This window comes from Carya illinoinensis, chromosome 11 (genome assembly GCF_018687715.1).
Source record: "Carya illinoinensis cultivar Pawnee chromosome 11, C.illinoinensisPawnee_v1, whole genome shotgun sequence".
In the NCBI taxonomy this organism is placed as follows: Eukaryota; Viridiplantae; Streptophyta; class Magnoliopsida; order Fagales; family Juglandaceae; genus Carya; species Carya illinoinensis.
In genome coordinates this window covers 23,060,263-23,086,656 of record NC_056762.1, presented here as the reverse complement: position 1 = coordinate 23,086,656, position 26,394 = coordinate 23,060,263, and the positions used below count along the sequence as shown (strand labels likewise).

At 37.7% G+C, this 26,394-nt stretch overlaps 3 protein-coding genes and 1 long non-coding RNA gene across 5 annotated transcripts; 1 reads left to right on the top strand and 3 right to left on the bottom strand.

Moving 5' to 3' along the window:
* Positions 1-13,293: 13,293 nt before the first annotated feature.
* On the bottom strand, positions 13,294-14,558 carry LOC122280866 (protein FAR1-RELATED SEQUENCE 9-like). Its single transcript, XM_043091934.1, has 3 exons — positions 13,666-14,558; positions 13,465-13,578; positions 13,294-13,368 (listed from the first exon to the last, which is right to left on the bottom strand). The coding sequence occupies exons 1-3, from the start codon at positions 14,299-14,301 to the stop codon at positions 13,333-13,335; spliced, it is 786 nt and encodes a 261-aa protein (XP_042947868.1). The 5' UTR covers positions 14,302-14,558; the 3' UTR covers positions 13,294-13,332.
* Positions 14,559-15,545: 987 nt separating this feature from the next.
* On the bottom strand, positions 15,546-17,339 carry LOC122280867. The gene is made up of 2 exons (XR_006230053.1): positions 17,104-17,339; positions 15,546-16,027 (listed from the first exon to the last, which is right to left on the bottom strand). It is a non-coding gene; the product is annotated as an uncharacterized LOC122280867 (long non-coding RNA).
* A 3,098-nt stretch (positions 17,340-20,437) lies between these two features.
* LOC122282910 lies at positions 20,438-24,467 on the bottom strand. 2 transcript variants are annotated; one of them, XM_043094974.1, is made up of 3 exons: positions 23,833-24,458; positions 23,303-23,553; positions 20,438-20,966 (listed from the first exon to the last, which is right to left on the bottom strand). In XM_043094974.1, the coding sequence occupies exons 1-3, from the start codon at positions 23,913-23,915 to the stop codon at positions 20,947-20,949; spliced, it is 354 nt and encodes a 117-aa protein (XP_042950908.1). In that variant the 5' UTR covers positions 23,916-24,458; the 3' UTR covers positions 20,438-20,946. The 2 variants fall into 2 exon arrangements, with proteins under 2 accessions (XP_042950908.1, XP_042950909.1); XM_043094975.1 differs by lacking the exon at positions 20,438-20,966 and adding an exon at positions 21,073-21,329 and having other exon boundaries at positions 23,833-24,467.
* On the top strand, positions 20,816-22,702 carry LOC122282909 (expansin-like B1). The gene is made up of 4 exons (XM_043094973.1): positions 20,816-20,960; positions 21,193-21,299; positions 21,653-21,964; positions 22,253-22,702. Exons 1-4 carry the CDS (start codon positions 20,816-20,818, stop codon positions 22,436-22,438), a joined length of 750 nt encoding a protein of 249 aa, XP_042950907.1. The 3' UTR covers positions 22,439-22,702.
* Positions 24,468-26,394: the final 1,927 nt, after the last annotated feature.

Here is a 26,394-nt window from a genome sequence, read left to right as displayed (position 1 = left end):
CTATAATTAATATGTTTCTTTTTTAGATGCTCATCAAAGGGGGAGTTCATGCCTTGAATTGACTAATACTAGTTGAACCTAGTACATATATAAAGAGCTCTCTTCTTGCCAAACACAAAGAGTGATCCATATAGAAAAAGTCGGTATTAATTCATTGCGGAAAAAGACAAATACCCTACACGGATCTACCACCTTCAGTTCTTACAGAAAAAATCGTTGCTCTAATCATTATGGAAAAAGATGAGCAGCCAACATGAACAAAGGGGGTGTACAAACTAGTGTTTGGAGGAGATGCTCATGTATCTAGGCCCTAGCATAAAGTTTGACTTTTAAGGTCAAGCAACAAACTCTTGAGAGCATCTATCAAAAGTAATCTTTCTTTGAACAAAGGTCTCAAAGATATATTAAAAAAAAGGGGAAGCAAAACGAAAAAAAAAAAAAAAAGGAGTTCATAACATGCTATGATATAAGTATACTCACTCACACACTCACATGAACTTTGACATTGATGATCTTATGAGGAGTGAACATCCATAGTGATTGTTGCAAATAAAAGGGTGTACTTTATTGAATTTGTTTTGTGAGTTACACTATGTTTGAACTAAGATGCATTTAAGCATGTTACTTACCCTTTTGTTGTTTTTATAAAAAAAATATATATATAAAAATTCAATGGTTTTTTTTTTTTTTTGTTATATCTACTCTATGCATGTATTGAAGACGGTTTTTGAGTGGGTCTTTAGCCTTTGTCATTCGGTTTTCATGAAATGCCCACCAAGTGTTTGTTTTTTTGTCTCAACCAAGTTGTCTCAATCATTTGTTCTTTGTTTAACATACATTCATGTTCATACATCATGTGCATTTAATCCATGAAAAATTGACACACATGGGAGTTGTTCATCATGTCTTCCTTAGTGTTTTCATCTTGGCACACATAAGTGATATTTATTCTATTTTGTGTCTTGTCAGATTAGTGACAAAAAGGGGGAGTATTGGAAGAGCACATTGGAATATTTTGATATTATGAAATTTAGGGGGAGTTTGAGTAAGTGGGAGTTTAATGAATTTGCTAAAAATATAAAAAGGGGAGCAACAAAATATTGAGGGGGAGAACTATATACTTTAGGGGGAGCAGTAGAATATTGAGGGGGAGAACTAAGTATTGAACATGGTTATTGATGATGACTAGAACACTTTCTTTTTGTCGGTTTACATTACATCTAACCTTTGATTATTATTGGGACTAGTTTCAAGGAATGTTCTATGTCATTTCTTATCATAACTGTATTAAGATATTTTTCACGAGATCTTGGTTTGCTGGTTGTTTTTGTCTTAGGTACATATTACATTTATCAAGTTGGTTTTGTGACCGATCCGCCAAAGGGAAGATTGTATATGCAAGACATTCATCAAGTTGGTTTTGTCACCAATCCGCCAAAAGGGGGAGATTGTAAAGGCAAAAATTGAGTAGGATTAGATGACTAAATGATAAGATTTATCTTATCATTATTTGATTAAATTTGGATGAATGATAAGGTTTATCTTATCATTATTTGATTAAATTTGGATGAATGTAAAATAAGTTTTGATTTGTATCTAAACAATATTGAGTCTATCTAGAAGTTTTAGGAGTTGTTTAGATAAGTCCCTGAAGTCAAAATCGAGATCTGATAGTTTTGCACTTATCCAGAAGAAATCTAAACAGAGTTTAGTCTATAACAGAAGAAGTTATCACGAAATGTTAGCAGTCCGTCGGGACGCGTTTTCGCATCTGTTGCTAACCATCAGCAGAGTCCTACTGTAACTACAACTCTTTTCAGACCTTCTATTTAAAGGGATTCGGTTTTGTATCTCTTTAAAGACTTCAAGCCACGAATTTTACAGAAGAGATTCTGAGCGTTTATGAGAGAAAATTTACTTGAGAATTTTCATGGGATTTTTCATATCTTCTTGAGTGTGATCATGCTTTGAGTGTGAAGGAATATCGATTGGATTTCAGCTTCTGGAGTTCTAGAAGGGAAGTCAACATTTGAATATCGCCAGAGGTTCTGGCTGCTACTGCGGTAGAAGACAAACGGGTCATTTGTCTAGGCAAGTAAGAGAGTCGAATTGTAAAGGTTTTATAATTGATTATTACTTGTAATTGTTCTTCAAATAATAAGATTGACTTTCCTGGGTTTGGCTGCCCCGTAGGGTTTTACCTTTAAAGAGTTCTTTAAAGGGTTTCCCTTCGTAACCAATCGTTGTGTCTTGCAAGTTTGATTATTTATTTTAAAGTATTTGATTTGTTTCATAATCTTGATAATTGAGATCTAACTTATTTGTTCAAGGAAATTGGTAGACAATTTCGTGGTTTTACAGGGGTACGTTGAGAATTTCACATGGGAAGCTAGGGAGAGGTAGAGGAAGATGTGGTGGAGCTGTGGTGGCAAGGTGGTGGCCGGGCGGTGACTCATGGCTGCGGATCGGCCACAAGAGGTGCAATTCATGCTTTGGAGAGTGAGGGAGAGTGAGAGCTGTGTATAGTTCCATTGGGCATGGAATTTATTGGGGAAGATCATGGTGATGAGAGGAACAAGATGGTGGTGGTGAAACACCGTGGGTAGCCGTGCCAACCGAATGGCTAGTTGTGAAGACTCATCAGAGAAAGAGAGAGTGGTAGGGGAAAAGAAGGACATGGGGAGGAAGCCCATGATGTGGTGAAGCCGTTGATGGTGCTCGATGGCCCTTTTGGCTGTGTATGGTGGCTCTAGGTGGAGGAAATAGGTGTAAACCCCATTTTGAGGATAATGCCGTGGAGGGAGGAGGAGGACACGTGGGGGCTCGTCGGTGGGAGGGAATGATGGCCCGAGGGTGGTCGTCAGTTGGTGACTAGTGGTGAAGCCAAAGCTGTCGTGTACAGTGGTGTGAAGGTGGAGGATGGTTTTTACCCATTTTGGTCAAGGAGGCCGTGGGAGAAGAGAGAGAGAGAGCGTGTGGCTTGCCGGTTGGAGAGAAGTGTTGGCTGGCATGGGGGCAGTGATCGGCAACCGGAGGTGAGGCCAACGGCGACTGGGCTATGGAGGTGAAGTGCAACACGATGGAGAAGAGAGAGCATGTCAGCTTCTCATGCACGCTGGGGAGAAAAGAGGAGAAAGAAAGAAAAGAGAAAGAAGAAAGGAAAAAGTGAAGAGAAAATGATAGGGCCTAAGTATTTAATCCAAGTCTTTCATTTTGGGATCATCAAAACGATCTAACGATGAGTTTAAATACTGATTTGAAAATGCGTAAGTGTTTTAATTAAACTAAAGTTTAAAATAAAACACTGAGAGGAATTAAGATAAAATATTATTTTATAAACTAAAGTTTATAAAACAATATTTCTTCATCATTATTTAAAATGATAAATTATCGTTAATTACTCAGAGAATAAAATAATTTAAATTAATTTAGAGTGTTCAACGTAAATTCAAATCTCGTAATATTTTAAAATAACTAAAATATTTAATTTATGTAATTATCTACAATTATAATATTTTTAGACCTCATTAAAATATGATAATTGTATTACTCTAAAAACAAGTTTATCTAATAATACTGAAAATATCTCATATAGATATTTTCAAAATATTTAAAATATCTGTAAGTTTTAAAATATCTATCTTACTTTCAAACCCACTGGATAACTTTCGGAACACACCATCAAGGTACAGCACGTAGGACAAGACTCAACACGTAGATCGAAACTCAGCAATTAGAACGAGGCTCAGCACTTAGATCGAAACTCGTCACATAGAACAAGACTCATAATTAAAGAAGAAGGAACGGATATCACACCTATTCCCAAGAGAAGCAAATGTATTGAAAATGCCTGTGTAACTCGGGATAGAAACAAATGCATTAAGACTGAGGAGAGTGAAGACGAGCATAACTGCAACACAGATATGGTGGAGGCTGTTCAACAGCCCCACCTAGACAAATGAGCTACATCAATTGGAACTCCTGTGGGCTTGGGAACCCACAGGGAGTTCGAGTGCTTCAAGACATGGTCCAAAGAGAAGATCCCACAGTCTTATTCCTGCAAGACACAAGACTTAGTAATAGCAGAATGGAAAAGCTTAAGTTCACTTTAGGCTTCCCTAATTGCTTAGCAGTAAGCAATGAAGGAGGAGGGGAAGGCATTGCTCTATTGTGGAGAAGCCCTCTCCAACTGAAGATCCTTCATTATTCAAAATCCCATGTCCATGCTCAAATTAAGCCACAAGAGGAGAGTCGAGCGGCCTGGTACCTAACTGGAGTGTATGGCAACCCTAAAGCTGCAAAAAGACATGAAACATGGTCCCTATTAAGATCTATCAACATACCCCCAGGAAGTGCTTGGCTCTTAAATAGGGGATTTTAATGAAATATTACATATGGGGGAAAAGAGAGGGGGAAGGTGCAAACCAGAGAGGTAAATGGAGGACTTCAAAGAGGTCCTTAATGATTGCCAACTAGCAAACTTGGGCTTTTGTGGCCCCCAATTTACTTGGTGGAATGGGAGGCAGGATGGAGGAAGTATATCTGAAAGATTGGATAGGTTCTATGCCAACAATGAATGGAACTCCCTCTTTCCAATGTGGTCTGCTGAACACATTCCAATTGCTTACTCAAATCAACTAAGAGCTCAAGCTGATGCTAGGTTGGACCTTCAAGGGTCTAGCTTTAAGTTTCAGGTTATGTGGGCTAACTCAGAAGAATGTAAACAGGTGGTAACCTCCACTTGGGACATGTTGAGGGGAGAAAAGAATCTCTTTTTGATTATGCAAAAAATTAGAAGCTGTAGAGAAAGGCTTCAACAGTGGAATAAAAGCAGTTTTGGCCATGTAAAGAGGAATATTGCTAGAGCCTGTGACAGGATGAATGGTGGACCCAAATTTCTTAAGACCAGAAGATCACAGACTAGCTAAGGTTGAGATGCAAAAATGGTTTGAGAGAGATGAAATCATGTGGAGACAAAGATCAAATGCCCTATGGCTAAAGGGGGGGATAAAAACACAAGGTTTTTTCATAGAAAAGCCTCACAAAGACAAAAGAGGAACCTAAGAAAGGGAGTAAAGGATGGTAGTAACATCTAGCAAGTGGGAGAGGAAAGGGACAAAATTATAATGGATTACTTCCAAGCCATCTTCACTACTTCAGATCAGCAAGGAGAGGTAGGGTTCTTGGACAGTCTGCAGGTCGTGTAATAGTTGAGATGAATGAAGTATGGCAGCAGAAATTTATAGTAGAAGAGGTCTTCCAATCCCTCAACCAAATGGATCCCTCCAAAGCCCCTGGACCAGATGGCATCTTTTGTCCTTTTCTATAAGAAATATTGGGCTTTGGTTGGGAGGGATGTCTCTGAGGCAGTACTAAATACCCTCAATGAGGGGGCTTTCCCCTCTGCACTGAACCATACCTATATAGCCTTGATCCCTAAGAAGAACAAGCCAGAAGAAGTGGTTGATTTTAGACCAATCGGTCTGTGCAATGTAGCCTACAAGCTGATTGCAAAAGTCCTTTCAAACAGGCTCAAAAACATACTGCCACAAGTAATTTCCATATCCCAATCAGCCTTTGTGCCTGGAAGGTTAATAACAGATAATGTTCTATTAGCTTATGAGCTAGTTCATTATTTGAAACAGAAGAGGAAAGGTAAGAAAGGGTACATGTCCCTCAAACTAGATATAAGTAAAGCATATGATAGATTGGAATGGGGTTTCCTTGATACCATTATGGAAAAGATGGGATTCAATGAGCAATGGAGAAAGGTAATGTGCTGTGTGAAGTTAGTGTCTTACTCAATTCTTATAAATTGAAGCCCAAAGGGCCCTATCATGCCTTCAAGAGGACTAAGACATGGGGATCCTCTATCCCCTTATCTTTTCCTCCTTTGCACCGAAGGGTTGGTGGCCATGTTGAAACAAGCTGAAGAGAACAAGTTGGCAGAGGGAATCAAAATCTGTAGAGGTTGCCCAAGGATCAACAACCTCCTATTTGCATATGACAGTTTGTTCTTTTGTAGGGCTACTATGCAAACAAGTGCACACATCCATCAAATCCTAAAAGAGCATGAACAAGCCTCAGGCCAGAAGGTTAATAAGGAAAAGACAGTAATGGTGTTTAGTGCCAATGTTGACCCTTAGCTGCAGCAGGCTATCATGGCCTCTTGGGGGGTGCAGCAAGTCTAGCACTATGAGAAGTACCTTGGACTCCCATCAGTGGTGGGTAGATCCAAAAGAAGGGCTTTCCTGGATGTAAAGCACAAAGTATGGAAGAAAATACAAGGCTGGAAGGAGAGGTTACTATTGCAAGGGGGCAAGGAGGTGCTGAATAAGGCAGTGGCATTATCAACCCCCTCATACTTGATGAGCTATTTCAAACTACCCCCAAGTTTGTGCAAAGATTTGGAAAACATGATGGCCAAGTTTTGGTGGGGCCAAAGGAAATAGGAAAACAAAATTAGATGGGTTAGCTGGTTCGAGATGTGTACTGCCAAGTCTCATGGGGGTATGGGTTTCAGGGACGTCCAAAGTTTTAACATTGCACTTTTGGCAAAGTAAGCATGGAGGATCATGAATGAGACATCATCCCTTCTCCATCAGGTGTACAAGGCTAGGTACTTCCCCAACTCAGACTTTCAGGAAGCTCATTTGGGGCATGCACCTTTGTATGCTTGGAGAGGGATTGGGGAGTCAAAAGGTCTATTGCTGAAGGGATGCAGGTGAAGGGTAGGAAATGAAGGTCTATCAATATCTGGTCTGATATATGGCTGCCTAGCTAAAACCATGTCTCCCTGCCTCAAGCCTAGGCTAGTTTGAAAAACTATCAATTTGTTTCACAGCTTATTGATGAGGATATAAAGTGGTGGGATGTTGGTTTAGTAAGAAGAACTCTTCCCCCTCGTGAAACTACTGAAGTGCTAAGGCTACCACTAGGACCTGGCCATGAAGAAGATAAGCAAGTTTGGCTTCATGAAAGCTCAAGTGAATACATAGTGAAGAGTGCCTACAAGCTGCTTTTGTCCTTAAAGATTCATAGGCCTAAAGGGGAATGCTCAAACTTCCAGTCCCAGCAGAGTTTATGGAAGCTATCTATTCCTAATAGGGTCAGAGTGTTCTCATGGAGCGCATGCAAACACGAGTTGCCAACTATGAGGAATCTACTGGTGAGAAAGGTGGTAGTCGAAGACACCTGCAAACTTTGCTAAGGGAGCATGGAGGACACGAGTCATGCACTGATATTCTGCCCATCCATCTTACCATACTGGAAAAAAAATATTCAACTATCTACAATTGGATGGAGACCCCACGGACTTCATGGAATTAGCAATGAGAGTGAAAAAAGAAGGGCCTGCAAGGGACCTGGAAAAGTTCTTTCTCATGGCCTAGTCTTTTTGGTTTAGAAGAAACCAGTTCCAATTCTAGGGGCATCTCCAGCATCCACAACATGCTGTAAATCATGTTTTTTCCATGCTGAAGGAAATAGAAGCAGTCCATTTTTACTGTCTGCAGCAAGTGGTAAGGAACATTGGTTGGAGACCTCCTCCTACTGGGGTCCCTAAAACTCAATACAGATGGAGCCAAGTTTCAGGAGCAGTGTAGGATAGGCATAGCTATCATTTTGAGAGATGAGAGAGGGAAAGTAGTAATTGCAATTTGCAACAAAGAACCTGAGTTCTCTGATCCTATGGAGGTAGAACTTCTTGCTATCCTGAGGGGCCTCTAACTTTGTGTCCCAATGGGCATCAATGACTTAATTGTGATGACCCGCTTTTACGTGTATTTTCACTGAAGTGTTGTTTTTAATTTAATTAATATATTGGTTTATTTATTTTAAATTAAGTATTTTAATTGGTTTTTATTTATTTGATGCGGTGTTTAATTTATTTAGTCGTTTTACGATTTTTAATATCGTTTTCGGCGGATCTGTTTTGGTTTCCGGAGTGAGGATTGGACCTCATTTCTTCCCTCCATCTTTTCTTTTCCCTTTTTCCTTTTTCTTTTTTCTCTTTTCTTTCTTTTTTTCTTTTTTCTTTTTTTTTTCTTTTTTCCCTTCCTTTTTCCCCTCCCCTTCCCGCGCGTAACCCCTCCCGTTCATCTCTCTCTCTCTCCTCTCCCACGCCGGAAGCTTCTTCTGCCCAGACCCATTGCCGCCAGCCACCGTGCGGCACACCACCCCCACCAAAATCTTCCCCTCCTTCCGGTGAACCGCCCCACCAATTTTCACTGCCAACGGAGCCGCCATTTTGGCCGGAAAAATCCTAGCAAGCCTCACGGCTTTTTGCTCCGATCTGCCGCCGTCACTCCACCTCCGGCCACCACCTCTTCACCACTTCATCACCAACTCCTTGTCGTCCTAACCCACCCATTTCCGGCCTCTAACAGTCACCGGAACAGCTCCCACGAACTAGTTTCCGTTTTGGGCATTTCGGCCCTTCCTCCACCATTTCTGCCGCCACCCACGGCCAAACTCCACTTCCACTAGCTTCATAAACATTCTTAGACCCTTCCCCATCAATCCCGAACCTTGGTTTGTCCTCGTTCAAAAGTGGGTATTTTACAACCCACGACCACAGTGAAATTTCACTATTACATTGCTTTCCTTCAGCCGTTTGCAACGTCGCGTGTTTTCTAAAAATACCTTATAGCATTATAAGTATTTTTCAAACTCTACTTTTAGATTTAAATATATTTTGCTCATTCAATAATTAATTGTTGTTGGTTGGCTGATTCTGGACTGAGTCCGAGGAGTTCGGGGGTCGGATGGATTGAGGACGGAGTGCTTGGTTTTGCTTATTTGTGATTGCTTGATTATTTGAGCCATGAGGCGTGAGTTGCATATTGTGTTTATGTGCATTTTGTTTTAATCGAGAAAATCCCGTTTTATTGGCGTAAATGGTTTTCGGGTGCGTGTGTATCACGACCCCAAGCCGGGATGGGGTATTATTCCGGTGGAGCTCCTCTGGTCATTCGGGAGCGTAATAAACTGAGTGACGTCCCCTGAGTTGTCGCTGGATGACGACGGGAGCGGGAGCTAGAGGATGCTTGGCTACGAACGCGCCAGGCGCGGAACCGGGCATCGCTCTACGCACCGACTCTGTGGCCCTTCGCTGGCGAGGGCTAGAGGATGCTTGGCTACGAACGCGCGGGACGCGGAACTGGGCATCGCTTGTTTAGGTGTCACATTCGTGGTCGTTATCTGCGGTGTGGCACTGGAGCCAGGGTGTGCGGATGACCCCTAGGGGAAGTCATGGTGCATACGGTTTAATTGGTAAACAGTTTGAGTTTGATATGGGCCAAATGTGACTTTTGGCGTGACATTTGGAAAGGGTTTGTTTTTGGGCCAAATGGGTTTTTTGGCGTGTGTAGAAAAAAATATGATTTTATGGACTTTGTGCATTGGCATCACTTCATGCATATTGTTTGAGTTCTATATGTTTTTATATGGTGGTGTTTGGATTTTACTTACCTGCGGTACCATTTTTAGTACCGTAGATTTTGGTGCAAAGATCGAGGATGAGGAGGAGGAGGCCGAGCCCAAGGATGCGGCTTCGCCGGGGTGCTGAAGTTTATGCTTTGTATTTAGTTTAAAGTTATGTTTGTGTCTTGTAATATTTATTTATGTATGTGTTGAACAGCTTTGTATTAAATAAGAAAAATTCTGGTACTTAGTTATTGACTTGCTTTTCGCTGCGTATTTTCTCGTGCACATTCATCACTTATACATAGACTTGGCACACGTCGATAGGGTGATGACCCGTGATGTCATCATCCGGACATCTCGATTTTTCCGTGTTCGTACATGGGAATTTGGGGGCTTCACATTAATTGTGGAGACTAACTCCTTATTAAGTGTCAATGCCATAATCACAGTAGGGGAATCCATGGCTTCCTCAGGTAACCCGATCTCCTCCATCCAGGAATTGTCAAAACAGATGCCAAGTGTGAGGTTCCAACATGTCTGTAGAGGGCCTAACACAACAGCTAATGGCATGGCAAAATTAGCACGAGTTGTAGAGAGCTCAACTATTTGGTGGGATTCAATTCTCGAGTGTATTTTTCAAATTGTTTGGCATGAAGCCAATTTATAATTCTGGTTTTAGACTCTTAATGAAATGAAGATGAGTCCGTTCTTATCACTTAAAAAAAAAAAAAACAATTGTGTTGTGATATGAAGGCATAGGTAGGAAGGTTTATGAGCTTCTCTAATATGTTCATTGGTTAACTAGTGTCTATTACATGACAAAATCTGCATATTTTGAAAGAGCAATGCTACATACAGTCACTTTTACGTACTCCCTGTGCACTCCACTGATATGATTGGTTGGATTAATTTTTTTTTAATATCCAACCAATCATATCACTGGAGTGCACAAAAATGACTGCACATAGAATTTTTGATTTTGAAAAGGACAATGTTATGTCTGCAGACGATTCTCTGAAGAATCGCCACTGATCAAGCCTTTTTTTTTTCTTTTTAAAACATTTTTTAAAAATTAAAAAAAAGTTACAAATTTATTAAAAATATTTTCTTAATCATTAAAATAAATAAATAAAATAAAATAAAATTCGGTATAAAGCTTTATGTAGAAATAGTATTTTCCTTTTAAAAATACCATATTCTGAAGTTTCGAACTTGATGGTCACACTTTTTTTACCTTGTCTCCTATTTTGGTAGAATAATTCTGGTTGCAAGCCCCGCCCCAGGACTGTATTGCAGACCTTAAATGAAACGGTGCGTTTCAGTTATATTAAATGAAACGCACCGTTTCAATTGAGAAAGAAGACACACAGATCCCAGCCCCCGGGCCCTCCCTATCCTTTCCTTCTTCGGATATCACTGCCCATCAAACCGAACCCCGGCCCTCCGTAGCCCCATCACAGCACTGCCAGATTTCGCTCGTCGCCGTCACCGTCTGGTACGTCGGTTTCCGTTTGCTTAGGGTTTGAAAATACGGTAAATCCTTTCGGGTATCCCTTCCCATTCCTCTGATTTTGGTTTTGAATTTGAATCCGTGTGATACTATCCCTTTGGTTTCAAAATAAATTCGAAATCTATTAGTATATTTAACCATTAATGTAGATTTTGTGTATTGTTAAGCTATGCTATTCTAGAAACAATTGGACTTTGTTGTATAATGGGTGATCAGAGACTGCCGAAACAATTAGCCCAAAATGTTACCCGTAATGCATGCCAAGTGTTTGTGTAAATGCTTAGTAGAGAGACTTTTTCTCAATCCAGCTGGGTTTGTTTCGGTGGAAGAGATATTGCTAATTAATGCATGCATGTGTACGTAAATATCGATCATCGTGTGTGTTTATACATATATGTATTTATCATTCCCATGAATATTTTATATCTAATTACATTAATGTTATCCGAAAGTTTCTTGATGGTATCTATGTCAGTGAGAAGGGAACCATCTTTGAGGAGGAGTAATTGATGCTTGAATAGGATATTCAATTTAGTTTTGGCATTAGATGACTTTTGTTCTTTTTTCATCAGCAACTATGTGGACAAGTTTGAGTTTGTTTGAAATTGGATCCATACAATTTTGTATCGTGAAAGTTTCAATTCTAATTTAGCCGTGGTTACTGCAATATGAACTCTTCAATTATGACAATATTTGCTTCATGTTTTATTTATTTGTCCTTGGTAATTCTCCTAAAATTTGGATACTTTGCAGTTTTAGTATGATTGTGGACAACAATGTTGTATTGAAGACATGGATGTTTCGGTTATAGGAAGGGTGATGATTCAAAAAAAAAAAAAAAAATTACATTAATGTTGACTGGAAAGTACCCTAGAGTAAAAAGTTAAATTAAAAGTACAGGGAGTAATTTTTTTTTTTTTTTATAAGTAAAAATTTTATTCATCAAATGCAATAGGCTAAGCCCATGTACATAGGATGTATACAAAAGAAATACCTAAATACATTCTAATACTAGAAAAACGAGAACAAAAACTCATGAACAACCCCTCCATTAAGAAGAATAGCTGAAACCAACTAGCCTGAAATTAGAAAGTCAGTTTTTAAAAGCCAGATGGCTCAAAGCATTGGAAGTGTGTTATTTTCTAATATAAAACTGGTAACTATGCACAATTTCCTTGACATAAATGCATATGTGCTAGTGATTCTGTGTGTATTCTTTGTATGGGTGAAGGTGAATTCTTTTATGAGTGTTGAAATAAGAGTTGGGCATCAGTGGACATGCCTTCCTTCCTTTGAGAAGCTGATTATCTAATTAATATACTTTGGTTGTGAACTTTTTTCTCTTAATGTAGATTTTCAAAGTTTTGATATGCAATGTCCTCATCACATGCTTCATCATCTTCGAACACCCCTCCAAAATGTTTATGCGGGGAGATGGCACGTCTAAAATTGTCGAACACCCCTAGAAATCCAAGGCGACCTTTTTATTCGTGTCCCAATTACAATAGAGAGGTAAATACTGTATATGTTTCTGCTATGTTTTTTCAAATATTGAACTTGATATTTTAATTCTCATAATTAATCATCATAAGTTGTTTGCTGCTGCAGGGAAGACCATATTGCGAGTATTTTTTATGGGCAGATATCGAAGTGGAAAATGAAGCTAAAGTTTCGAGTGAAACAGAACGTCACCTTGAAGAGAAAAAAGAACAACTCCAAAAATGGGAGGAAGAACTCCAAAAAAGGGAAGAAGAACTCGCCTCCGATTGGGATGAGCTTCATGCTGTAATAAACAATGATAACAATCCATGCATGCGACCGTGCGTGTATTGGGGACTTGCAATTCTATTATTTTGTTGTTGGATAGGATCAAGAACAATTGAAGATTAAGTAAAGTGTAACAAAAAGTGTAATGTTGTTAAGCTGGTTGTAATCGATTGGTTTGTCAGCTTTTTGAATGCGTGTACAAGGGACAAACCCAGCAGTTATGTATGAAACTCGTCAGATTTTGTGTTATCTAATGTGAACGTCGCACTATGTATTTTGGATTCTATGTATTCAAGGGTAAAATTGTTTACCATGGCAAATAGTTCATGCCGAAATTTTGAAAATATCCTGTAATTGGTTCAAATATCCAATGTCTATTTTATGCATCAAGTCTTCAAAGTATAAATATGAGTGCAAATCATAAAGCTAAAAAGACCATGAACTTAAATGAACAACAATCGGACTTTGTGGAATCTAAGTCTTCAAACTTCATTAAATAAATCAAGAACATCAACAGTCTACAATGTAAATACACAATCCAAACCCATCAAATCTCATTAATACAAAAGTCTACATTGTCTTCTGCGGCAATCTACATTGTCTTCTGCAGCAGTCTACAATGTCTTCCATTAATCAACATGAGGGCCATGCATTTCGAAGTTCTCCTGCAAGAAGTTCATGCAATATTTAAAATCATGCAAACTTTATAGAATGATTTGTTCAAAAGACAGATGCAATAGAGAGTATGAAGCTAAAGTTACCTGAGAAATAACACTTTGTTGTGTACCAGGCAGTTGCGCTGGTACACTTTGTGGTGTACCAATTTGGTTTACTGAATCTGCGGCATTTAGTACATCTTTCATAAGTGATATTGCCTACATTTAGATAGTCATTGGTTAAAATTCAGCATAACTTAAATGCTCTAAAACTATATCAAAATCAAAATATTTAAATCTTCTTACATTTTTTCTTTGTCGCTTGCCAGAAGCTTTATTCTTGGCTTGCAACTTCTCTATGGTAGGTTGTTTCCTCTTTGATGGGGGCCTCCCTTTGCCTCTTACAACACGAGGACTCAAGACTTTTCTCGAACTTCCAATTTCAGCATCAGCGGAAATATGAGTGCTTGCAACAGTTGCTTGGGACTTTGTTTTGCTATAAATCGAATTCATTGCCGTAAGCTTCTCTGTCATATCTAGGGAATTTTCTTCGCTTTCACAGGCATTTGTAGCTACTTCGTAACATATTTTTATCAATCCAAAGTACCGAATAGCAGCTGGTTTACCACTCAAGTCATCGTAACTGCTTCGAATGAGAACATATCTACGTTTAATGTCCTTCCTCCACCTCTCCATAATGTACTTCTCTGGCAACACTTGGACATCCCTTGCAGCGAATATTGAAAGCATGTGCCTACATATAATTCCTCTCATCTCAAATAACCCACACATGCACTTCGCCTCACACTCTTCTTCATTAAAGTACGCCTGCACAGTTGACTTCTTGATGCCGTCTTCAACCTCTCGACTGTCATTAACTTGATACGTGGTAATAGCCCCTCCTGTTTTTATGATAACACAGTGAGAGTAGATAATCCCCATTACCTCTGACTGCACTTCCTTAAATTTCGAATTATTGTACACTGCCTAAAATTTTTTCTCCAAGGGTAAATGAGATATACAAGGTACTGTGGCATTGAATGAGTGAAAATCCGCTGCTATCTCATTTTCTACTTTCTTCCTCAGTGCATTGTCGAATTGATCGACGAATTCTTTCAATGTAGTCCCTGAATGTACATATCCATCAAAGAAGGCATTCATGCTCTCACTCCTCTGAGTTGTGCTCATCCCGGCCCAAAATGTATTTTTCAGGTATACAGGAACCCAATACATTCACTCACTATAGAGACTTTGAAGCCATGCATTTTCCTTCAAATTGTAGGTATCAGTAAATACCTCCCAAGACGTCTCAAACTCGTCAGAAGTCTGAGAATCATAAACACATCTCTGCAATCCACTTTTTAAACCAGACTTAAATTCAGCATGTGAACCCAACTTCTCTGGTAGTTTTCTCATTATATGCCACAAACAGTATCTATGTCGAGTATTTGGAAAGACTATTGCTATAGCATTTTTCATGGCCCGGTCTTGATCAGTAATGATAGATTGAGGTGCCCTCCCATCCATACATTTCAGCCAAGTGTCAAATAACCAAACAAATGTTTCAGTATTTTCACTTGATATCAAACCCACTCCCAAAAGTATTGACTGACCATGGTGGTTAACACCAACAAACGGGACAAATGGCATACCATATCTATTTGTCAGGTATGTTGTATCAAATGTCACAACATCCCCAAAATACTCATACGCTGCTCTACTGCGTGCATCGGCCCATAAGACATTTTTTAATCGACCATCATCATCCAAATCCATCGATGAGTAAAACCCATCATTCTTATACTGCATTCTCTCAAAATAACCACGAAGTGCATCAGCACCTCCTTTGCCAAGTCTAAGGTGTCGAGCTTTGTCAATATAATTCCGGGCATCTTTTTCAATAAATGGAAGTTTCTCAAAACCACCAGCCTCGACAACCAATGCATTAAAACTTTTGGACATACCTATGCCTGCCTTGTCGTTAATATCTAACTGCCTCTTTACGGAATCATCAATTGCACAATTACATCTAAAAAATCTTGCCTTTTGTGGACTTAACCCATGGTTATGTGCATTGCAGACAGTAGTTATACGTAAGACACCATCAGCCAAAACTGCATTAATTCTAGCCTTACAATCAGTCTTTGTTGTTGGGCAGGGTTTAGAAATATTGGTAATACGTTTTCTTGCCTTACCACCATGAGCACAACCAAGTGTTACATATCTAACACTCCCATCATCTTCCCTTTTACTTCTTTGTGTCATTATGCCGAATCCAGCCTGTCTCCCATATTGCTTGTAGTAGTAAATTAGTTCTTTTTCAGTTTTAAAAAACATCCCCGGCGTTGGCTCTGAAACCCCACCATCACCATCATCATTTCCCAGCGTTGGACATGAAACCCCATCATCATCATTTCCCGACGTTGGTTCTGAAACCCCATCAACATCATTTCCTAAGGTTGGCTTTTAAATACCATCATTATCATTTCCCGGCGTTGGCTCTAAAACTACCACATCATCATCATCATTCCCCAACACTACACCATGATTATCAATCACTACCTCATCATCCCCCAGCGTTGGCGTATCCATATAATTACTGTTTTCCACAAAAAATAGCGGTCGCCTAGTAGAAGTGCATTCTTCCCCTTTCTCCATCAAGAACAATCTTCATATATTTAAGCACAACATGAAAATGAAAAAATCAAAATAAAAAAAATTAGAGTTCTCCACAACATTTAAAATCATTAGAATTCGAAAGGAAAATAAATGTATATTTTATGAACTTCATGACATATCGTGACAACATATCCAATCTCATTAACCAAGCTTAATACACAATCATGTATACACATTGTTTTTTGGATATTCTGACTCAACTCTGTTATGGCATCTTAATTACTCGGTTCACCCCACTTTTTCTTTTTTATTTTTTTAAAAAGAAAATCTGATCTCGGATCCCTTGTTGGATTTTCTCATTAACCAAATAGGGTGAAAGAAAATTACAATCATGAGCAGAGCATAAATGGTGGAACCCCACACCCTCAAAATGATGCTTCTGCTGTATCTCCATTCTCCAAACTCTCCAAATCACAGCCCACTATTGCCCCCACGAACCACCACCTTCGGGGGCTCCAAGTCTCTCTTAATCTCATATAACCCTGCACCCTCATAGCTTGAGGATGGAATCCCCTAAACCATCCATAGGCAAACAAATCCATGGTACATTGGACCATGGATCCTCATAATCAGCACCCCGTATAAAAGGGTTGAAGGTAGTGCCAAAATCAACCCAATATCCCACAAGCTATCTTTCAACCCTCAAACTATCTAAAACTTATTAATATCAATCTATTTGGAATGAACAATAAATGACGTGGTCTCTTAATGTAGATTTTGTGTATACACATATAAAATAATATATATAACACCCCTCAAAAAACTGCAGCAGTATAAGAATTGCAAAAACAACAAAGGAAGAAAAACACATAACCAGCCACCACCCATACATACTCAACCACTACATTCACTTTTTAAACCCAGATTCATGCAAACATCCAAGTTTTAAGAACCAAACTTCAGCCACTGCCTCCCACCCTCTCCAAAAAAATAAAATAAAATAAAAATAAAAAGGAAGAAGAAGAAGAAAAAAGATGTTGAGAGTTTATGTTAGTAAAAAACATTACAAAAATGACAGAAGATTACAATGTAAATCAATGCTGCAGCAAAAAACTACATTTTTACCAAGGAAGTTATCGGCAAATGATGGTGGAGCAGGTGGTGGTTCCGTCGATGGGTGAACTGTCTTCAACAAATGGGTCACTGCCAGATTTAGGTTCAGAGTCACGCACAGCAGGGGGGAGAGGGAAAGGGTCCAGAGTCAATCACTGCCTCCCACGTATTTCAAATGGCACTTTCAGATTTAGGTTGTAAGGGTAATATTGTAAATTTATGTTCAAAAGTGATGATAATATAGTCATTTTCCAAGCTACCCATTTTGGTATGCCGAACTTCATCAATTTTTTTAACAAGGGTTTTGTTATATATAAATAAAATTGTATATTAATTTAAATATTAATATTATTTTTTATATTTAAAATTTAAATTAATATTATTTAAATAAAATTACATATTAATTTAAATATCAATACTATTTTTTATATTTAAAATTTAAATTAATATTTTTAATAAAATTTATTTTTTAATTAATTATATTAAATTAATATATATTAATACCTAATTACATTCGTAACTAAATTTTTTCCTTCGACAAATGAATTTGTAGCATGAGTAGGTTCTGGAATTGGAATGTAACTGTTTTTTCTCTTCATGATTGCACCTGACACCTGGGTACTGACTAAGCTTCTGATTTTGACTATTGGTTAACTTGCTCTACACAACTTTTGCCTTTTTTTATTATTTCTTTACGACTGCACAAATTGTGATTGAGACTGGCTCGCAACAATGGTGGTCTGCTCTGTCACCTGCTAGTTTCATTCCTCCCACACAATGCGATCTTTTGTCGGCTTCATTCTCATCCCAAATCAAAGTGTAGGGGAGGGGATGGAACTTGGAAGGCAGTAATAGGTTTCGAAATATAGACCTGACACGTAGTTTGGTCCCGAGTATGAATAGTGTGTCTTTCATTATGTGATTTTAGTTGTTATGACCCATTTATGGAGTGTGATGTCAGTGCTCCAGTCCATTATAGTGATGGGAACTTTCTTGAGCTACAGAGTCTATTGATATAATCATTACTATTCTAATTCTTGTTAAGTTTGTCTTCAATGGTTTGTTACAAGTGTCAAAATGTTTCTTGATTTGTGAATTTGTTGTTGGCTAAGCTACGTAAATTGAACTGAAATGAGTATCTAGGAAATTAGGACATAAATTGTGCTTTTGACGAGTTCACATCAGCACCAAAGTGTACATATGGTTCTAGAGCAATCACGGTAATTACTAATCATTGGTTACTGTATGTTACTGCATGGTGTTCAAATTGTTGAAATCATGTGGTATCGTAATTGTATTGCTCAGTTGATTGTACTCAATTATCTTAGTCACTTTTCTGAATTTATAACTATTTTTACTCTTACTTCGTCAGATCGAAAGCATACAAAAATTAGGTTCTAGATAGGAGGAGTTAGTTACTCGGTATGCGAAGAAAGGCTAAGCATCAAGCAGCTAGTAGCAACACCCATGGAAATCCCATCAAAGTGGAGAAACTCAACCATTGCCTATGTGTAAAAACGAGTTTTCATTGTGCTTTTCATTAGCTGTTAGACTTGGTGAAGTGAAATGAATATAAGACAAGCTCGCATTGTATCCCAATTAACATACTTTGGGTGACGAAAAAGAACAATACTTTTTAATACTTCGTCTGTCGGTTTTGAATAGATTGAGTTTGGTAATAAAGCTAGCCGAATAGAAACTATATCATGATAATCTTACTAGCCGAATAGAAACTATATGATAATCTTACATTTAAGAGAAACGTTCTTCATCATAAATTTTGATAGTCATTACTTACATATATGGTACTATTTAGGAAGTTCTACAATGAGAATTTACTTGAAATATATTATATCAATAAGTGTGATAATGATAGAAATTGAAATATATTATATCAGTAAGTGTGATTACAATATATTAGTACGGTATCAATTTTTTAAATTTTAAAATTGGTCTATACCAATTCGATTTTAAAATATGTCTAAAATAAAATTAAAACATATAAATTATACCCCTATTTCTCTAATGTATTTCCAGATTAGTGTTTGAATAACTACCACATGGACGGTTAAGATCGAGACTCACCTACCCCAATTGCTAGCGTAATAAAAGGGATCTCTTTCTTATTTTGGTTGGAGCTGGACGCGCCAAAAGTTCAAACACCAATTGCTTGCGGCCCCCAAAAAGTTCCAAGTCCAAATATGTCCAAAAAGGGATGAAGATAATGGGTATGGTGGACGTGGGTTAACTTAAACCGGTTGCTTGAATATAATGTAACTTCTGATTTTTTTTAATCAATAAACCAATCCAAATATTTTCATTGGAAACACGCCTACGCTATTAACAGAGATGAGATGGCTAGCCAAGCTAATGGGTTATTCAAGTTGTGTTTACTTCTTAGCATGCCGGCTTTGACTGGAAATTTACGTCCATCTAAAAAAGTGCAATCTTTTACATTTTTTTTTAATGGATCAATTTTTTAATATAAAATAATTATTTTAATTAATCGTATTAATAAAATACATAACGACTATATAAAAATAATAGAAAAATGATGAACCAACATGTTTTATTAAAAGTTATATTATTTGAATCAAGTGAAAAGTAATAATACAAAATTCATTAAACTCAAAATCGATATGCATATAATAATTTGACACAGTGGACAGCTTCCGACCAAACTTATACAAGCATTTTCAATGTCTATTAAATATTCATAGTGAAAAAATCCACACATTTATATTGTATAATTAATTTTCTTCTTTAATATATGTACTGCAGTTTAGTTTTCCTTCAATGAAGCTTGCTGTGAGGAAAAAAAAAAAATCATATTACTTTGGAAAAAATATACTTAGCCATTGAACTCCCATCTTGCATTGAAAATCGAAACTCGTTTGTTTTCGAATGGTTACGATTGTGTTACATCATTTGGGTATTTCCTGTCTATCTTAAAGATGAAATTGAATATTTAGAAAGTGTTATTTGAAGAAAACTGATGGTCTGATGATGCAACGTGTATACAATAATTAATAGTTAGGCTTTCACAATTGGGGGGGGGGGGGGGGGGGGGGGGGGAGAGAGAGAGAGAGAGAGAGAGAGAGAATTGATTAGGGATGAAATGTGTTTTATTTGGGTGTAAATTATATCAAAAATTCCGCCGGTTATATTTTGAGCTCTCTTAAGTTTCTTTTTGCATGTTTCCAAGCTCTCCCGTAGATTCCCAAATCCCACTTCAAATATGTAGAAATTTCAATGTTCTTTGTCGTTAATAACGATGATGCCGAGACCATTGCTAGATAATGTAGGAGCTCAAGGAGCTAGCCAAGAGGTAAAAGAGAAAGAAAAGTTGGCAAAGAATTCCCAAACATATCCTTCTATTAGCATAACAGATAAACATGCATTGATTTTTATTGCAGAAATGGTCTCGGGGGGTCAATATTAAGGGGACCTACTCCATCGCATTCCCTAGCTATAAGCACCTTTCTGTTTGGCAAGTAAGCATAAATATTCCCTTTTCTTTAAGTGGAGAGAAAAGGTGCCTAACTCTCACCCCAACACGACCTTTCCTTAACTATAAATGCTGGACTACGATTCTTTGCTTCCCATCTCTTAACCTCCTCGTCCATTTTCTTCTGCAACTCTGTCTGCTTCTTAATTAGAGCTTTGGTTTTGGTCTCTTTCTTCCATTATCTTATCGTTTATCAAGAAACCTTGCCATTAAGATATGGGGCTTGCAGTACTTGAAAACCAAGTTGGTATTCTTTGTGTAATCATGGTACTGCTCTTGCCTGCTCTTTGTGCCTCTCAAGACACTTTTACTTGCTCAAGATCAACCTACTACGGTAGTCCTGACTGCTATGGGACTCCAAGTACGTCTGCATATACACTTTTAGATATTATATGGCTACCAATTTGGAGTTATGCATAACTATGCATTACAAGTTATGTGAAAGCATGCTGAAAGAATTATTTGCTCAACTATTTGAACAACTTTCTTCTCTACCAAATACTAACTAATACCAATAATTAGCAATGTGTAAAAATTATTCGGTTTATATATCATCTCTGTACAGTTGAGCTCATGAAATGGTGATCAAATAGGTGGAGCTTGTGGCTTTGGAGAATTCGGAAGGACTGTCAATGATGGCAGCGTGACTGGAGTCTCTAGGCTGTATAGGAATGGAACAGGTTGTGGTGCATGCTATCAGGTAAACTTACAAGCCTGTTTTTTTACAGTACTGATGGAGAAGTTTGTCACATCAATGTAATGAAGAAAATGTTAATATTTTGAATTTTTAATAAATATAATGAGTCCAATAATAAGTGATATTTTACTCACCAAACTTATAAATAATATAATGCATGGTATTGCATTAATAATTAAGTGGATAACTTGAAACACTGATCTTCCTATTATATGAAGCTCAAGGACAATGATTGTGTTAGATAGCACTAATGAAAAAGTAACCTATATAATTTGCTTTACTCAGTTTCCATGATGATGATGATGATAATAATATAGCATGTATGATTAGTGGTTTTGTGATGACGTGCTCTTCAGGTTAGGTGCACAACACCACAATATTGCAGTGAGGATGGAGTGAACGTCGTGGTGACTGATTACGGTGAAGGTGACAAAACTGACTTCATACTCAGCCCCCGAGCCTATGCAAGATTGGCACGCCCCAACGTGGCCTTGGAGTTGTTTGCTCGAGGCGTGATCGACGTAGAATACCGAAGGGTCTCGTGCCACTACTCTGGTTACAACCTTATGTTCAAGGTCCATGAGCATAGCAGATATCCTAATTATCTAGCTATAGTGGTTATATATGCAGCCGGGATGAACGACATCACAGCCGTTGAATTGTGGCAGGTACATTCATATAATTCTTCGAGTAATACCATATGAATTTATGAAACTCCAAGCCTTTGAGAGTTTGGGGCTTGCTTGAGAGCTTGGGACAAGCCCACCAAAAAAGTAAAATTTTTAATAACTTTTAACTTTTTTATTAAAGGGATTTATAATATCGCAACTTGCACGCTCTAAATTTGCACAAATAAGTTTTTATTAAAAAATATGTATTTGAACATATGAGATGATCATTGTTATAAACTGATGATGGATGGGCTGGCCTCTTTGTTCATTTGATGCTACATGCAGGAGGATTGCAAACAATGGAGGGGCATGCGTAAGGCCTTCGGGGCAGTGTGGGACATGGCTAATCCACCAAGTGGTTCTATAAAACTGAGGTTTCAAGTGAGTGGCAGCTCATGGGTGCAGTCCAAAAATGATTTGCCTGCTTTGTGGAACGCTGGGGTTGCTTATGACTCAGCCATTCAGATCTAAATTAATTACAAAGCTCTTTCAATTTTAATAATATTTTGATGTTTTATTAGATACAAGTATGATCATTGCATGGGTTACTATGTTGATTATTAGTTGCTCACTAGTTACTAGGGTATTGTATTGTATTGTATGCTTTGTCAGCAGAAGTGTTCTTGGTCATGTAGCAATATAAATAATAGGCCAGGTTAATGTTGTACTTTGGGGTTAGTGAGAGATCATGAGTATGAATAAATTTCAAATTATAAAGAGTGAAGTTACAAATAATTGTCCTGATTTAGCTAAGCACTCATGGCACAAAAACAGTGTTGGGTTCTGTTTGGTTGCTAAGAAACCGTGGAGAATCGGAAGTAGAGTTATTGTGGTTTATAATGATCTCAACGGGCTAAAAAATTTAACGATAAAACCACATCATACGACACCATTCATCAGTGTACAGCAGAGTAAATAAAAGCCAGAACTCTCCCTCCTGCATGTCAATTTTCATTTATCTCTTATGACCCAATGCCCCCCCCCCCCCCCCCCCAAAACAACAAAAACACCACACACACAACAACAACAAAACGACCAAAAAAAAAAAAAAAGAACACTAAAAAGGAACAAAAAAATAACTAAAGAGATTCAAGGAAGAACTTATTTTCCCTTAAATCATTAAAGAAAAAATTAATCCAAAGCTACTCAATCATCAAATATATCATCAAATAAGGGCTTAACAAACAACTCATAATCAAACAAAAACAGAGACAAAGCCGAGAGTCTTACATTTGTGATGCACCAATCAAATGAAACCCAATCCAGTTAGTCACAAACATCCAATATTTCAAGTTTGAATCAAAACCCAGAAGAACAAGGTCTCATATACTTTACCAGAAATAGCTGGTGTGAGCACACCATCTCCAATCACCATGCCAGCACCAATCAAAGCCAGAACAAGAAGAAATCTTTGCAAAACCTTGTGCTTCTCCAATGTAGACTTCAATCTCGACCCAAAACCGGTCTCTGGGGCCAATTTAAGAATTCCCCAACTATGGTTCTGTCGACAGCCAGATAATTTGAGCACCTCTTGTAGAAAATTCGCAATCCTAAGAAGATGTGCCCAATATGCCTCTTCTAAAGCCCTGCAGATAAGCAAATCAGATAAATAAATTAACATAAACAAGTTTCAAATGCGCCAATCCTGGAAACTGTAAAAGAGGCAAATAAAGAGAGACAAACAATTTTATCAAAACCTTTAAACACAGCACAACAAAAGCATATATTTTTTTCAATGACCAAAAACACGGGGAAATTAAAAATAAAATTAAAAAAAGAAAAAGAAGCATTGCTCAATATATGAAAATTTCCATTTTGTTTCTCAGAAAACAAAAGCCCGAAAAGGGCTAAACTGAACATGTTACATTTTTTTTCCGCCTCTTAGAAACAAGCTACCGAACTCCATTGGGTAAAACAGTTGCAATAGCCTCCTTTGCATGAGGACCATTATGGTCCTAAACCTTAAGATCAGCAGAAGAAACTGTTGAGTTCTCCACCTGGAGCTCTTGCAGATCCAGAGAACTCAAAGATGGAAGCCGAAGCCGACCACGAAGAACAAGAAGCAGAAGATGACAAAGGAGCTAGCTTTTCACCTTCCTCTGTAATATCGGCACAGTCAGGGCAAGAATCAGAAGCGCAAGAAGAACAAAGAGATGCAAAGTCTGCAGCTTTAGGCGAAGATAGCTGGGTTTGCAGTACAGACTTCATTCGATGCCTCCCAGAGAGACAGGCCAACAAAACGAACGGCGAAGATGAGGTCAAGAAACGAGTCAGCACGGAGGTCTCCAATCGACGGAGAGCTCCTGCTCCTTGAAGAAGAACTGCTGTCCGGCGTTAAACACGTCGGTTTTTTTTTTTTTTTTTTTAAACCAAGCTTGCATATATTATAAAATAACATTACAGAGCATCAAGGGGGTCTTTTAAAAAGCAAAATACAAGTAAGAATAATACCTAACAAAATACTACTAAAGATAGAGTTTGTAGTTACTTGTTACGCGACCGAATGCGTAAATCAATTTTGAGATTAATAATTTTATTAAAGCTTCAACCATTATGAGATTTTAAGGAGGTTGCAATACCGAGATAGAGGATATTTGACAAATCACTCCATCTTTATTGATTAGAGAAATAACCAATTGTGAGTCACCAACGAAATAGATGGATGGAGAGTTGAAATGTCCTGCAATTTTGAAAAATAGTTTTGTCGCTAGTATTTCTGCAATCACCAGAATTGTAGTGAGATTTTCTTCTGTCCATCTTTCAATGACTTCTCCTATAGAGTTTTTGCTTACTACCGAAGTCAAGGAGAAAGAGTTTCTAACTGCTGCATCAAAATATATGCAAATTTGATTTACAAAAAATTTTTGCCATTCTTTTTTTACTTTGGTGCTGAATTTTTCTTTTCAAGCCTGTAAATTTTCTTGACAAGAGATATTCAGCTGCGGTGATATCTTGTGAAGAGATAGCTCCTTGTGGTTATGAACAAAATCATTTCGAAGCCTCCAAATAAAGTCTAAAATTAGAGCTACAAATATTTTGAAAGGATGTTCTTCCTAGAAACTAAGTCCGAGCTTTTGCTTTGGATATAGAATGAATTGAATTCATTCATTGAATTTACGCTCAAGGAAGAAAGATTTAAATGCCAATTGCTTTGACTCCAAAGAATTCTAGATATGGGATATTCTATGAAAATGTGTAGTAAGATTTTTTCTTTTCATCACAAAGTGGGCAATTAATGGAGGGAATGCTTGAGATAAATCTTTTAATGTGCTCTCTCGTAGGTAGAATATCCCAAAGTATTTTTCATAAAAGGAATTTGTGACAATTGTGGATTTTGAGATTCCAAATTTTCCACCATGGGATATCCGAAAATGTTTCCTTGATTGAGTTTGCAAAATTTGAAGCAATGTGATGGATAGTTTTTATTGAGAACCTCCCACTTTGGGTTTTGATCCAGATGAGACTATTTGGATGATGAGTGGAAAATAGCAAAGGAATTTTTAGGATATCCTTGATGCTATCTTGATGGAAGAGAGTTGTTAAAATTGGAAGATTCCAGCATCTATTAGCCTGAATAATCAGGTCTGAGACTTTGAGTGAAGAGGAAAGCTCAGCTGTATCGAGAAGGGGAATAGGCTTGAAAGCTCCCAAAGATGGAATCTAGGGATCAATCCAAGCTCTTACAGACATACCATTAGAAATTTTGAAACACATATATTTTTCCAGCAAAGGTCTAGTCTTTAATAATCCTTTCCAGATATTTGAGTCGGTAACCTTTGAGAGTATTTTTCCAAAAACACTTGATTTTAGATATTTTTTTGATAAAAGATTGTGCCAAATACCATTGTTTGGTTGGCACATTTACCATCCTGTCTTCGCTAACAGTGCTACATTCAGGTTTTCCATAAGCCGTAGTCCCAATCCCCCATCTTTTTTTGGTTGACATATTATTTTCCATTATTTCAGGCACAACTTGTGATTTTGGTCTTTTGACTTTCCCCACCAAAAGTTTCTAAAGCTAGCATTCAGTGACTTACAGATGGACTTTGGAAGCATGTGTGTTGACATTTGGTGAGTGGGGATGGTGCCTATTACTGTCCTAATAAGCATTGTTTTACCCGTTAGAGAAAGCATTTTTGATTTCCAAACATCCAGTCTTTAATTTATTTTCTCCAACATCTCTTTGTAGTCCTCTTTTTTAAAAAGACTAAAGTTGTCAACATTCACATATATTTCATTTTTTATATTGATTCTTTGTATGGCAGATTTGCCAAGATTATCATTTTTGTTACCTGATTAGTATTTTGGGTAATGAAAATAGAGGACTTGCTTTAATTGATGTGTTGGCCTAACCAATCTTGATAGTTTTCTAGAACATTATTGATAACTTTGATCGACTTTTCCTTTGATTTTTCAGAGATAATTAA